Source organism: Lutra lutra, chromosome 9, assembly GCF_902655055.1.
Source record: "Lutra lutra chromosome 9, mLutLut1.2, whole genome shotgun sequence".
NCBI lineage: Eukaryota > Metazoa > Chordata > Mammalia > Carnivora > Mustelidae > Lutra > Lutra lutra.
In genome coordinates, this window is record NC_062286.1 from 66,858,463 (window position 1) to 66,873,593 (window position 15,131).

General features: G+C 37.6%; 2 protein-coding genes across 4 annotated transcripts in view; one reads left to right on the forward strand and one right to left on the reverse strand.

The window, feature by feature from the left end:
* The window catches only part of PPP4R3B (protein phosphatase 4 regulatory subunit 3B), a 69,095-nt gene extending 65,724 nt beyond the window's left edge, over positions 1 to 3,371 (forward strand). For all 3 annotated transcript variants that reach the window (XM_047745283.1, XM_047745282.1, XM_047745285.1), the window contains one exon: positions 1,686 to 3,371. In XM_047745283.1, the coding sequence (XP_047601239.1) occupies positions 1,686 to 1,781 (96 nt within the window). In that variant the 3' untranslated portion in view covers positions 1,782 to 3,371. The remainder of the gene's footprint in view (positions 1 to 1,685) is intronic.
* Positions 3,372 to 3,626: 255 nt separating this feature from the next.
* The window catches only part of CFAP36 (cilia and flagella associated protein 36), a 30,617-nt gene continuing 19,112 nt past the window's right edge, over positions 3,627 to 15,131 (reverse strand). Inside the window, exons 5-10 of the mRNA XM_047745290.1 lie at positions 14,524 to 14,611; positions 12,803 to 12,854; positions 10,373 to 10,475; positions 6,481 to 6,620; positions 6,140 to 6,289; positions 3,627 to 5,604 (exon numbers count right to left, since the gene is read on the reverse strand). Of these exons, the coding sequence (XP_047601246.1) occupies positions 5,503 to 5,604; positions 6,140 to 6,289; positions 6,481 to 6,620; positions 10,373 to 10,475; positions 12,803 to 12,854; positions 14,524 to 14,611 (635 nt within the window). The 3' untranslated portion in view covers positions 3,627 to 5,502. The remainder of the gene's footprint in view (positions 5,605 to 6,139; positions 6,290 to 6,480; positions 6,621 to 10,372; positions 10,476 to 12,802; positions 12,855 to 14,523; positions 14,612 to 15,131) is intronic.

The following is a 15,131-nucleotide window of genomic DNA, read 5'->3' on the forward strand; positions in this document are numbered from 1 at the left end:
ATGGCATATATATATAAATAAGAGATAAAATTGATATTAAATTGTGTGGCTGAGTGTTTTGGATAGAATATTTACTAATCTTAAGGAAAAAGTCATTTTAAATGTTAGCCAGTAGAAGCTAAAATGTTTGTACATTATTATATATAATCTGTAATCCTAAGCATGATTAAAACTTCCCTTGATAACTTGTCATCTTTGTGAATATCAGACTGGTGCCTTTTGAAGGTAATTACATCTTCTGTCTCCTCCCATCTAACTTGTTTGGCTTAGAAACCGAATGAACAAGAATGATATAAGTAATAGCAGATAAAAGCAATTATTGAACACTAACTACATACCAAGCACTGTGTTTTTTATGTTTTATTTCATTTTATTTTCAAAATAGTTCACTGAGGTCTAAATACTATTTTATTTTATTATTTTTTTTTTTTTTTAATTTGACAGAGATCACAAGTAGGCAGAGAGGCAGGCAGAGGGAGAGGGAGAAGCAGACTCCCTGATGAGCAGAGAGCCCGATGCGAGACCCTGGGATCATGACCTGAGCCGAAGGCAGAGGTTTTAACCCACTGAGCCACCCAGGCGCCCCTAAATACTATTATAGTAATTTTACAGATAAGGAAAATGAGGCATAGAGATACTAAATCGTCAGGCAGACTACAATACAATCAATACTTTTTTACCAGTTTAGCCATACTGTCTTTTGCTTATCAAACTTAAGACTTGTGTGTTACTAAGCTGAGAAAGCAGGATTCTTACATAAGTTTATATGGTATAAATAAGTTTGATTTTTAATTCCCAGGGTTTCTGATAACAGTTTCAAGCTGCTTAGTGGCCTTTGTTGATACTACAGTGGTTCAGTTATATATTGGCAAAGTGTTACTGCCAAATGTCTGGGTTCTTTATATATGAAGCTGCTTAGCTTTGAAATATGAGTTATTTCAGTTTTGCTTATCCCCTTGAGGTCTGAAGGGTTTTCACTAAATCCAGTGTTTACAGTAATGCTCTTAACCTGTGGATTCAAAATGAGTGCAAACCTGAGGACATTTAATTTCCTGGGTAGTGTCCAGAACTTTAATAGGATTTTTAAAGGGTTTCATGACTCATAGAAGGCCAAACACCTGAATTACTTCATCCTTACTTTCCTTTTGGTTAGAGGTAGCCCTAAATTTTTTAGTTGTTAGTTTTAGGAACAGTTTCATTTGTTTATTATTATCAAAAGCATAATGAAAACAATGGTATGTACTTAGTAATGAAATAATACACATGTGAAGTATAGAGACAAAAGGAGGCTTCCTGCCATTGACTGACTACACTCTCTAGTTTAAACATGGAGAAATGAACCAGTTCATTCCCATGACCCTTCCAGCTCATGATTTGTGAGTCTTGCTGTTTGGAGATACATTTTCCACAGTGAAGTTTTGCTAAATTGAATTGAATTATGAGGTATCGTTAAAAATCCAGGAGCTAAATAGAAAAGTTGAGGGTAACTTAGAGTGCCACCAGTGGTACCAAGTGTTCATAATTTTCAAGCAGTTCTTTATCAAATTCAAATAAGTAAATCTGAGATATATATTAGATAGTTTAGAAAAGTTATTTGTGATGTCTTTAAAAGTGATTATACTAATAAGTTGGGTTTTTTTTCCTTAAGTTACATGTGTTAAAAAATTCTTTTTATTCTTCAATAGGGAAGTTTGGTTGGTTTAGTGGATTACCCAGATGATGAAGAAGAAGATGAAGAAGAAGAAACCTCTCCCAGGAAAAGACCTCGTCTTGGCTCATAAAGTATTTAATGGGGACCCTCAATGCGTGGTCTTACTATAATGCTGCAACTGTTCAGTCAGCTGAAAATCTGAATCAGAAAGCTTTCTCACTTGAACTTACAAATATACAAGGAGTAGCTAAAGATACTCAGTATATCAGCTAGGAGAGTTTAGTTCTGTAAAAAACCAGGCTTCCCAGGAACTTGATTGCTTGCTAGTAATTAAGGGGTTTGCCTTTCAGGCTGTCAAAAACAAAACAAAACAAAACAAAAAGGTTAGTAACCAGAACCTGGGAGATAGCTTCTTCCTGAGGAAACTTTCAGGTTTGGGGATGGCTTGGGGGAGGGAACAAGGTTGATAAAATTATATTAAATGCAGGGTTGCTCCAGGGGGGTATCTGATCTAGAAACGATTATAAAACTTTAGTTACAAACCCAATAACATTACTTGTATAATGGTGCTGGCCATGTTGTTCTTTTAATCAGTTGCCTCTTTTTAAAAAAAAAATTTTTATTAAAACCAAATTCAACTATCATAAAAATGAAGTTATGCTGTTGGGACCATTTTTTGAAGATTTAACAAATTCAGCCTTACAGATATTTGAAGGGAAGTATACTCTGTGTTACAGTACATGTTGAGTTTTCTACACCAGGAATTTTCAGTGTGTATTTTGATGAAAACAAACAAGCTGGATTCAAAATGGACAGTCTTGTTCATATAACTTGACAGCACTTTTAGAGAAAACTGATGCCAAGAATCGGTACAGTAGTATTTCAAAATGATCTTCTCTAGAAACTTGGGAGTGGATTAACAGAACGTTTCCAAATGTCTCCTGGTAGTACTACAGTCTTTTGTGCAAGATACTTTGAAGTCACTTTCTGCTTTGTTCATAAAGTTGTCTCTCTCCAGAGCTGCAGGCAAGGTTTAAAGTATAATTTATAAAGACTCATATACAAAAATCAGTGCTGAATTAAGTGGCATTTAATATCTAGAGGCCATTTTGATCCGAGAAGTTACTTCAGTATCAAAGTTAGTATGCGGCACATGAAGTTTTTCCATAAACAAACAGGGGTGTAATATGAAAGCTGCTTTTTTTAAAGAATAAAAGCACATTCCATGTACGTAAATGAATTTAAGATAAGTTGAGGTGAACAGTTAAGAGGTTTTATTTTTAGAACAGCAAGTTAACTGTAAATATTTTAATGTTAGTTTGCTCATCTGTGATCTGAGATCATGCTGAAGTAAGAAAAACATCCCCCAAACTGAATTTCATATATTGGAAAAAAAAAAAAAACAAAAAACCTAAAAACAGGAATTCCAGCTACAATCTTCAGATCACCTTGTAATGTGTTATGGGTCCATTTTTCCTGGAATAGCTTAAACTGAAGCAGTTTCCCTTGTTTTGGAGATTTTGTAGTTTATTTTAATTTTGGCTATTGTTTGGAAAAGATGGGCTGTCTGTGTAGATATGAAGTATAGTTTTTCCATAAAACAGATGTTTATTTTGTATTAAAAATACCACTGTACTTGTTTTACACCATTTGTATACATGTGGTGATATTAATGCTGAACTGTAAAATTCAGGAATTAAAATGTGACCCTGTAATTCTATGATTGTTGCTTTTGTTTGGTTTGTTGTAAATATAAGTTAACTCCATTTTGAGATTTGTCCATTTTATAGTATCTTTTAAAAGCCAATAAGTTATCCATAGATATTTATTATAAACCACTAAGTCCTACACCAATCTGAATGAAATAATTCTAAACAAACAAAGATTTGACTGCACTTTAAGAATTACTGATTTTACTTACAGAAGGTGTGCCTTGCGCAAATGAAGTCCCACTACCAAAACATCACAGTGTGGGGCTAGTCTCAACTCTTTGATTAAAAGTACACATAATGAAAAAGACCTTCCACTTTATAAGGCAAGTGATTCAGGATAATTTAAACTGAGATCAGTACAGTTACCATCTGAATACGGTTTTTTTCAAGCAAAATCTGTGAAGCCCCTTTTACTTTTAGCTCTTAATAAATTTCCTCTTGTCATCTAAGAAGCTCAGGCCTAAAGCATTTCCCTATTTACTCTTGACTCTTCCTGGTTAGGTAATTTTTAAGTTCCAGTAAGAAGTATTATCTTTATATCTTATGAAGAGTTTCTTTAATTTTCCTTTCTGAAGAATTACGAGTCAAACCTTTAGATCATCATCATCTTAGGAACCTTATCACAGAAATGTGAATCTTTTGTTGACTTAGAGGGTAATAGTTTTCATGGTACATATGCTCACCCACAATGATATGAAAACAGGGCTTACAATATCCCTTGAAAGAATAACTATTCAATTTCCACATGTTAGCTGCCGTCTTAATGACTACCCTCGGGCAGATCAGGATTTTTATATATCTATCTTCACTCAGTGAACCAAGCCAGAGCCCACATTTGCATGCCTGAGGTTTTCTTAAAATTATATCTGTAAACATGTATCCACTATAAAAACTATTTTTAATAAAAAGTTACATGAAACAGATTTCTGTGTTTTAATCACTAGTTTTTCTTCTTGTCCATCTAAAGTGATGAAATGTGACAAATGTAAAATAATGCTGGTTTTTCTCTGCAGGTTGAAGACTGGGTCTAAACAAATTTTGGTATCCCTTTCTAAAAGTTTGTAACTGTAAATTTAAGGAGATAAGACACAATTAATTAAACCTCAGGAACAACCCATAACTAGAAAAGAGGGTGCTTGCTGGAAGACAATATAGGAAGTTTTCTGAAAGAAGGGTCTCTCCCCCTATTCCGGTTCTCTGTAAGCAGCCAACCACAGAAAACCATCTAGGACCCCTTCACATAAAAAAGATCTATACCCATGGCTGCATTTCCCTCAGTATTCAATGGTTCCCATTATCTTTTTTTAATGGTAGCTTTCCTATAAAGAGCGAATATGTTTAACATCCTTCACATCCAATTTCCAAGTGCTGTTTGCTCCTGCCCAGGATAACTGATCTTCTGATTGGATTTCCTTATGCTTGGTATACCTACAACGATTCTAACTCACCCACTCTCCATACAGCACCTACACATTTTTTTAAAGTGAACATTATGATGTAACTTTTCTGCTTTAAAACTTTTCCGTGACTTCCTCCTGCCATAAAAAAAATTTAAAACCTTACATTCCCTACAAGGCCCTGCAAATCAGTCCCCCACCTATCTCCAACTTCATAGGCCAGCCTTCTGCCCTCATTCTGTGTATATTCGTCATACTGCCTGCTCCTCCTAGCTGCTTCCTCCTTTCCTGCAACAGGACCTGAGTAGTTCCTTCCCATTTCTCCCTGTAACTAGCCTTCCAATCAGCTAAAGCATGGCTTTCTCAAGGAGGCTTGGCCAGCCCTGCTTAGAGTACTGCACTTTTCCCTTTGTACACTTGGCTCTGCAGGCCACCTTCTAGCCCCGTGAAGGCAGGGTCTCTGGTGATCTAGTTGATGACTGTATCCCCCACACCTGCACGGTGCTTAGCACAAACAAAAACCAAGCTGGAATGAATAAATGCACTATCAGTTCTCTATACCCTCTCAGCCCAAGTAGCTGCCTTCCCCACCACCCTTTACCTCAAAAGTTTAAGTATTAAGAACGAGCTTACATTTGCATTTACAAACACAAGTATTTGAAACTAATAGGCTCAGTTTAAGGATTAAATAATTTATTTTTAAGAAAATTTGAACTTATGTTTTGCTAAGTTGTTTTTAAAATTATTTATTAATAACTTCTTCTTTAAGTTTCTCTGCAAGCAATCTCCTCTTTAGTAATGTTTGCTTCTCCTCTGCTGTCATTTCTGGTTTCTCTGTCATTTCCTTAAACAAAACATAACAAACAAACAAAAAAAAAAAAAAACAGAAAAAAAATTGGCTATAGTATAAGATGGGTTCATTTGTCTAAAATTCCCAACATACTGCCTCAAAGAGCATTTTCAGTAAATAAAAATGTAAAAGCCACATGTGCACTGGGTTCCCTATATCTCTTCTCCGCAAAAATCTCTTCTTAGGGAAGAAAGCCTCTTGGAGATGGTGGCGAGGGTACTGTTGCTGCTTTGTGGATAAAATACTTCAGAGGCTTAGGTAAAATACACTGCTGACCCTTAAGCACTCAGAGCAAGGTAAGTAAAGAAAAAAATGTATAATGAAACCTCTATCATTTCGATCTCACAAAATTCTCGTATCATAGCCACCTCACTGCCGAAAAAAACTGAACAGGTGCTATACTAGCGGGGAGGTTACTATGACTGCATCTACAAGCAACATTCATTATCAAGGCTGTCTTGCACACATTCTGATTTTGACAATTCCACCTCTAAATCTGCAAAGTTTGACACACTAAAGCCAGCCATACCTCTACCTCCCCAGCAGGTTTTCCTTTCTGCTCGGAATTTTGTATCTGCTTAGTCCTCATATCCTTTCTCATGGACATCAACTTATCTCTCTTCTGCTTGAGGTAGCGCTCTCGCTGTCGGAGCTCTTCTGTTCCAAGTGTTGATAAATTCTGGGTCAAAAAAGAAAAGGAACTATTTAAATTCAAGTCCACATAAGCAGCAGCACAGATAACCACTGGCTGATTCAACTCAAAATTTGAGTTCAAGATAATAACAAAAGCCCAGTGTATGGCTGTTTACATTGTTCCTAGTATTTTGTCATTCTGTTCATAGTTCTTACAAAGTAATGTGTTTTACTTACTGCTATTGGTCCTTCAATGCTTGCATGTTCTAAGCCAGGGATCTTCAGGCCTTTTTGTGGGAAGGAGGAAGTTTCGGGCAGCATTTCCAGCTTTCTTGCCAAAGGTTGTACTGACTGATTAGCAAAATGCACTTTAACTTCTGGCAGTAATTAGATAGATACCAATTAGTATATTATAAGCAATGTCAAGTATTCATTCACCAAAATGCCTAGTGTGTTTTTTTCTCACTCCCCACCCCCTCACTTTAAATCAACACACACTGATTCAATCAATGTCTATATTGTTTCAAGCACTGGGTGAGAACAATAAACATGGTCTCTGTCCTCAAGGAGCTTGAACTACTGTTACTCATGAATAAGGACATTTCAATAAATTCCAAAGCTACTGCTGTTTGTCACAACAGCTACAAGAAGTATAATTCTTATCTAAAGATTAGAACTACACTATACTGTATTACAATATTGCCACATAAGCTAAAGAAACAGGACATTAAAATCCCTCACTGGCAATGTAACTGGTGCCAAACTTCTGCTTACAGAAGAAACTGCAAATGACCCTGTATATTTTCAGAACAATCAAGTTAAAGCTACAATTTTTTGGACTGGACAAGAAAGTGCCAAGAAGATCATTAATTTTTGTTTGTAATACATACTAAAGACAACCTTAATAAACCTACTAACGCTGTAAGAAAATGCAAAGATTTTGAAGTTAAGTAGAACTTAGAAGCAGACATAACAGAGCACTGATTATTCTCTAGTTATTTGGTGAGTGTGCTAAAAGACAAGATTAACATGATAATTGCTTTTCTGAGCCATTTTTTAGTATAAGACAAGACGATTTCTTTTAAGATAAAACATTTTCAGGTTAAGTACCTGAACTATGAAAGCAAGTGAAACAAAAGCATCAGATAAAAATGATAGCAAGAACTAAAACGAGGATGGGTGAACGTAATACACATGCCTCGAAAAGTTTAAAAATCTTGATAGCAAAGTGAAACTGGAAATAAAACTGCATGAGCAAAAACTTGGCCAGAGGACCACTGCTTCAGCATGGAGTGAATGCACGGATGGCAGCGCCAGGGAGGCTGGAAAAAGAAACGGTCTTCAAGGCTCTTGGACAGTAAAAGTCTCCATAGAAGAGATGAGGCTGTAGCTAACCTCCAACCAGCATAGACAGGGAGCTATAGAACTTAGAAATAAAGACACACTCAAGTGGGACACCTGGGTGGCTCAGTGGGTTAAAGCCTCTGCCTTAGGCTCAGGTCATGATCCCAGGGTCCTGGGATCAAGCTCCACATCGGGCTCTCTGCTCAGCAGGGAGCCTGCTTCCTCCTCTCTTCTCTCTCTGCCTGCCTCTCTGCCTACTTGTGATCTCTGCCTATCAAATAAATAAATAAAATCTTTAAAAAAAAAAAAAGACACACTCAAGCAAGTTGGTCTCTACCAGCAAGAGTTAAATATGCCATTCTTACTGATGGTGACTTTACATAGAGGTAGGCTTATGCCCCAGATACAGAAGCACACAGCAGAAGAAGGGACAATTCCATTTATTTCTGAGGAGGGGGAAATCCCAGGCACATAAGCATTTATGTTCAATTCATGAACCTGTTCTGGATAGTTCTTACCTGGAATTTATTAGCTATGAACAACCTGTATATTCTCACTCACATCTAGAGAGGAAACTACTTGAAACCAAAATGCTTAAGCTTTGCTGATTTCTAGGAATAGACAATCAGACAACCAGAAAGCTTAAAGAAAGATCATCTTCTCTCTGGCAACTCTTTGCACCAGTCTGAGAACAGATGCTATCCATTTCTAGCAGGAACCAAGGAAACACATGAAAAAAAAAGGAATTAAAAAGGAAATCAGACTCCTTTTTGATTCTTCCCAAATTAGATCTTCAAATGGACTTCTACCACATGAAATGTGCATGAAATGATTTCCTGGAATATCAGATATACTCATTTTTTAAATATAGAATAGTTTTGAAAACTGAAGTCATTACTCTAGAAATTATCTGCTATATGTTCTGTACCACCTATGTGCATACCTGAGTTATATGTGGTTGACTTAATAGTCCGATAAGGAACTAGACAAAGCAAATGTATTCAGATTATGTCAGACACAAGACTGAAAAGTGTGTACTTAGGTCTGTACAAAACAGAAAGTTAAGTTTGAGCCAGCAAATTAAAAAAGAGCTCAGACAAAAAAAGGAGATGCTTTCATAAATATAATTCAAATGAAGTTATTCTACCTAGAATCTGATCATGAAAAAAGAAAAATGGTTAAATTTGCTACAAAGAAGCAAGGTAATTTCATAAACCTGCTTCTGTTTCATATGCCCCATTGTTTTATCAAGTCAGTACAGTTCCTTAAAATCAATGGGTAAACATCAAGCTCATCTTATCTCAATTATAAAATCTCTTCAAAACTAAAACATAAGGGCGCCTGGGTGGCTCAGTGGGTTAAGCCGCTGCCTTCAGCTCAGGTCATGGTCTCGGGGTCCTGGGATCGAGTCCCGCATCGGGCTCTCTGCTCAGCAGGGAGCCTGCTTCCCTCTCTCTCTCTCTCTCTCTCTCTGCCTGCCTCTCTGTCTACTTGTGATCTCTCTCTGTCAAATAAACAAAATCTTTAAAAAAAAAAAAAAAAAAACTAAAACATAAAAGAACACAAGATTCGGAGGCAGAAGACCAAAGGAAGTTACAGTTTTACCACTTAAAGGCTCAGTGGTGGGGTGCCTGGGTGGCTCAGTGGGTTAAGCTTCTGCCTTTGGCTCAGGTCATGATCTCAGGGTCCTCAGATCAAGCCCCACATTGGGCTCTCTGCTCAGTGGGGAGCCTGCTTCCCCCCTCTCTCTCTGCCTGCCTCTCTGCCTACCTGTGATCTCTCTGTCAAATAAATAAATAAAATCTAAAAATAAATAAATAAAAGCTCAGTGGTTTTGGACACGTCACTCAGCTTCCTGGAATTTCTTCTAAAACAAAAATAATAAACATAAAAATAAGGATCACATCTTATGGGTGTGGCTTTTTTTAAATGAGAAAAGGACATTTATTTAAAACCAGAGAAATGCGTGACAACATGAACTCAATTCATGATCATGACTCAAGTTCTGTTTCAGAGTTACTTGTTTTCTTATAAAGAAAATCAGAGGGGCGCTGGGTGGCTCAGTGGGTTAAGCCGCTGCCTTCGGCTGGGGTCATGATCTCAGGGTCCTGGGATCGAGTCCCACATCGGGCTCTCTGCTCAGCAAGAAGCCTGCTTCCCTCTCTCTCTCTCTCTGCCTGCCTCTCCATCTACTTGTGATCTCTCTCTGTCAAATAAATAAATAAAATCTTTAAAAAAAAAATCAGAAAGAATTGAAAATGGATTTGCCATATATTGTACAAATTCACCCACTAACATTTTCCACAAGGATTCTCATCAATTTTAGTTTCAGTATTTCCTGATGAAACATTTGGATAAACTGGCTACTTCTTGTTTCCTAGTTATGCTTTAATTCGTTAGGAAAATAATTTACCTTTCCAAGTTCTGCTTCTAACTCACAAACACTATATAACTGTGGTCATGGAAGAGAATACAAACGTGACGTGAACATATCTTGGAGGCTTTGGCCGTGGCACAAAGGCTGGTGACTCCCTCAAGAGATTTCACTTGTTGCTCTGGGTTCCAGGCTTCACTTAGAAATCTGGGGACTATCCCCTCTCTGTCAGCTGAGTATTTCCTACCTCCACCCTCCATAGCTAAATTTAAAAAGAATTTTAAATACCAGTGGCCATCCAACACTCCCTCCCAGGGGTTTTGAAGGGTAAGTAGGTATGAGAAAGTAATACACGCTTTATAATGTTTATGTATCCATCTTGTTAAAAAAAAAAAGAAAGTTCAACCTTACCTGAGGGTGGGTGTGCAACATGTTCACCATCCCCTTGGGAATTCTTCATTTTTGCAGTTTCATTAGCATGCATGGGAGGCTCTTCTGTTTTAGCCTCTGAGAACTTCAGGAATCCATAATACATGATACAATTTTAAAAAGTTTTTTAGATTAATTTTGACTAATTCACTATTTAAGGGATCCAAAGACATTACTTTAAAAAAATATATTGTCCACTAAATAGACAATGAACAGGAGAGTTTCCAAAGTTTTTAAGAACTTTCCAGCATTTTGTATCTTTTATTTTTTGAGGTAGATAAACATTCTCATTTCAAATCATGCACTGCTAAGAATAAGTAAGTAGTATATTTAGAGGACTCTGAACTTAACAAGAAGTTAGGTTCAAACCCAGGCTTCACCCTTATTACTCATGTGACCTTGAGGAAAAATACTCTAATAAGAGAAAGAAATCCACTGAATCATAAGGTCCTTTTCCACTTAAAATAATCTATATACCACTACACCATGGTATGCCTGAAGAAGCCACAAATGGGTTTATTTCCATTTCTAAAATGGGATAGTGTATTTAAACCAAATAAATCATTTAAATCTTGGGAAAAACTAAGTAAACTGATAATTTGTTTTTCTTAAAAACAGAGGAAAATCTAATCACATGCAGCTTAACTCATGCCATATGCCCCTATATGCTGGGTAAAAGACACAGGACAATTCTTTACCATACTATCAGCTCTACTCTTGTTTGAAAATTTCGATAATAATAAGTCTTTTTAAAAAGTCTTTAAAAAAACCATACATAGGGGCGCCTGGGTGGCTCAGTGGGTTAAGCTGCTGCTTTCGGCTCAGGTCATGATCTCAGGGTCCTGGGATCAAGCCCCACATCGGGTTCTCTGCTCGGCAGGGAGCCTGCTTCCCTCTCTCTCTCTCTGCCTGCCTCTCTGCCTACTTGTGATCTCTGTCAAATAAATAAATAAAATCTTAAAAAAAAAAAAAAAACATACATAAAACCCCTAAAACATAGTATTATTTAAGAAGTCAAATATAGTTTGCTTATAAACCAGAGTTAATAGTAATGTCTTCTGACAGCAATTTTGAGCTGATATCTGTTCTATACTATAAAACGATTTTATTTGGGGGCACCTGGGTGGCTCAGTTAGTTGAGTGACTGCCTTCGGCTCGATCATGATCCTGGAGTCCCAGGATCAAGTCCGGCATTGGTCTCCCCACTCGGCAGGAAGTCTGCTCCTCCCACTGACCTCTCTCCTCTCATTCTCTCTTTCTCTCACAAATAAATAATTTTTTAAAAAATTTATTTACTTATTTGTGAGAGAGAGAGCACAAGCAGGGGAGCAGCAGGCAGAGGGTGAAGCAGGCTCCCTACTAAGCAAGGTGCCCAACATGGGACTTGATCCCAGGACCCTGGGATCATGACTTGAGCCAAAGGCAGATGCTTAACCAACTGAGCCACCTAGTCATCCCTGTTTTATACTCTTATGTTAAAAAATATAGCACCTATCAATTGCACCTCGATTTACTAAAAGGAGATTTACTTAAAGATACATAAATCACCTCTTAATGCTAAATCATCTCTATTCCTTCTGCTCTTCATGGGGCACCTTGCAGTACAATGAGGCTTTTCAAAGACAGTGCATGATACAAGGATGTATCATAGTGACTGAAGGGAGAAAAGGAAAATGACTTTCGAGTGACCAAGAGACAGTTCATATTGTTTCCCTTTCCCTTCAGAGAAATTTGGGAAAACATAGGAAGAGAGGAAGGAATAATTACTAGCTTCCTTCACCTCAGCCAGATACATGTTTAATTTGTCCTTAGGAAAGATTAGGCACTTTATGGAAATAGTTCTTAATGGCAGAACAATATGCCAGGGAATATCATAACTGACTCATTCTACTTGAGGCTGATCACGTTAAAGTCTGCAGGGGGCCCTGCAGTTGCTGTTTCAAAACAGTAAAGGAATCAAGGAGAGGGAGAAAGGAAAATATTATTCTCAATTGTCTCTTATTCATAAAATTAAGGGGAATTTTTATAAGGAATAATATGAATGATATGAATAACATGAATGATATTACAGTTTTTGGTAGCTAATCTCAGTGTTTATTGGGTACTTAAAAGGTAGGTTGCTGTGTGGGTTATAAAGTGAATATGGTTATAAAGTCACACGCAAATGCCTAGAACTGCTAAAAGAATATGATACTCTGAGGAACCGTGTAGTTCCACATAAGCAGCAAAACCTAGGTGTAAACCAAAGAGATGAGAGCGATGAGGGGCATCTGGCTGCTTGGTCAGTACAATGTGTGACTCTTGGTCTGGGGGTCATGAGTTTGGGCCCTATGTTGGGCGAGTTTGCTTAAAAAACAAAGGGTAACGGCAATGAAATACTTCTGTTGTTATACTAATATGTGCTGTGGGCACCTGCTTTTTTCTCTTCCTTTCTTCTTCCTGGTCATATTCCTCTTTCGATTTTCTGAAATATACAAAAATAAGGTAGAGAAGTAAATTTTCTTTTTTGGTCGAAGAACCAACAAGCAACATGCTAAACTAAGCTCACAACATGTGCAAGGAATCTTGGAAACCAAGATGGAAATAATGAGGCTTTTCTTAAAGCAACTTAGAATCAACTGAGAAAGAGATACATGATAGGCACACACAGCATAATATAGTAACAAAACTACAGGTTCACCCATTTCTTTTGGAAATGTGAATGACCCCTAGCTGAACAAAGACCTACAGATTTGAAATCGTAAACCCAAATCTGATTGGCAAATCTGATCTCTCACTTTAAAGTGATAAGATCCATCTCTCCCCTCATTTTAGTTTTTCCAGGGGCACCAGAGCTATCACAAAGCTCTCCTGATATCATCACGCCAAAGCCCTATCAGTTGCTGTAAACTGCTCACTGAGGGCCTCCGATTTAGGAAAATAGCCAAGTCAACTCTCGTTCATAACAAAGTTTTACTACTTTACAGAGCACATTCCCCTCAAAAGCCTTTAGAAAATAAAGTCTAAAAGTACAATGCTGATTAATTTTCAGACCACCAATCAACCAACAAAAGCAACCAGCTCAAGTCAAAATTACCAATCCTCTAAACCTATTAACAATTTCCTTAACTCTTCAAACCTATAAACTCAAAGCATTCTGTGTTGTCTCGGGCTCCCATCTGCCCCTGCTGTGGAAAGTAGGATCTGGCTGGAAGAGGCTGGGTTTACCAGCACAACTGCCTCCCTCCCCACAACTACTTAAATCCCCTGGAATTAAGCACTAAGTCATGGAGCTCCTTCCATAGTTCCCCACTAGACCCATCCTCCCAATCACCATCCTGCCTTGTCCTCCCTTCTGCTCTGGAGCTGAGGACAAGGTGGATAGGGGTAGAACTACAGGATGCTAGAAGACGGTCATGTGTGTGGTTAGAATTGAAGAAAAAGGAAGGGCTCCCAAAGGACAAGGCCGGATTCTGCAGGTGACACAATGGCTATAAGTATCCTTCTGCCCTAAGCCTCTACATTCTCAAAGGAGATTTAAAAATTAGGTATTGCAATTGTTGCTCCCTTCCAAAACTGCCAGAGGGGTCAAGAGATGACAGGCCCAAGGGGGAAAAAAAAATGCTCCTTTAGTGGCCTGCACACTCCATGCCAGGCATTTGGCTGAGAATCATGTAAGTGGGGCAAAGAAGAGACCGGCAAGACATCATCTGGGATGGGCACTTCCCACTGCCTACTTTTCCCTTGCAGGTTAACTGCCACCCTGCCGGCTATTTCGTCTGTGGAATGTGAATGTCCAGCCTCCTGCTGTTAGACACCTGGAATGAGCCACCTCTAACACCAGGGTCCAGAAGCCATCGAGTGTCTTGGCACCAGGCTGGGTCTGCTGGTTGGTTTCCCGTTCCCATGAAGGGACGGGAAGAAGCCCCTCCCATTTAGGCTGATATGGTATGAGGCACTTGAAAATCATTTTTTCCATGCATTAAAAAATGTTATACATAGTTATAAACAAATACAATGATACATCATTTTTATGGTTTTTCAGTAGAGAATTTACTTTCACGAGTTCATAACATTATGAGGGTAGAAAACATACACAGATCATGTCACAATATTAGTAATGATTCATTCAAAAAATAATTAAAGAATGATACCTAAGAACTTCCCTCAGGATTTTCATCTCTTCCTGTTCAAGGTCACTGACCATATCCGAACCATCTGTTAAGCAGTCAGGTAATACACCTGTTGAAAATCAAAGACCACACAAAAGAATATGAACTCTACTGAAAACATTTATTGCTCACTATTCTAACTCACCAAAAAGTACAAATGAGTTTATTAACAGTTCACTTAAAAATGTTCTAAGCTATTATCTAATTATTATATTTTTTTACTTCTTCTTGTTTTACAGAATCAGCCCCACCCAAACACCACAGTTTTATCTAGAAATTCTCTTAGTAATTATTTGTATTACCCATTAAAAGTGACCATAATACAGCAATTAAAATTAGTTAATATAAACTATCACCCCCTGTAATCATCTACAGTCTGAGGATAGACCACTGAAATCATTAAGCTCCTAATAATGAAAGTGTGCTCTCAGAAGTACCCCTTAAGTATGAAAAGAGTTTACAAAACAAAATATACAATACTTTGTTAATTTAAACAGCAGGTTAATATGCTTCATTCATGCTACAGCAAATGCTACTGAAAAGGGTCCTGCTTACTACATTGGAAAAAGCACAGGGCTGAGCACTCAGGA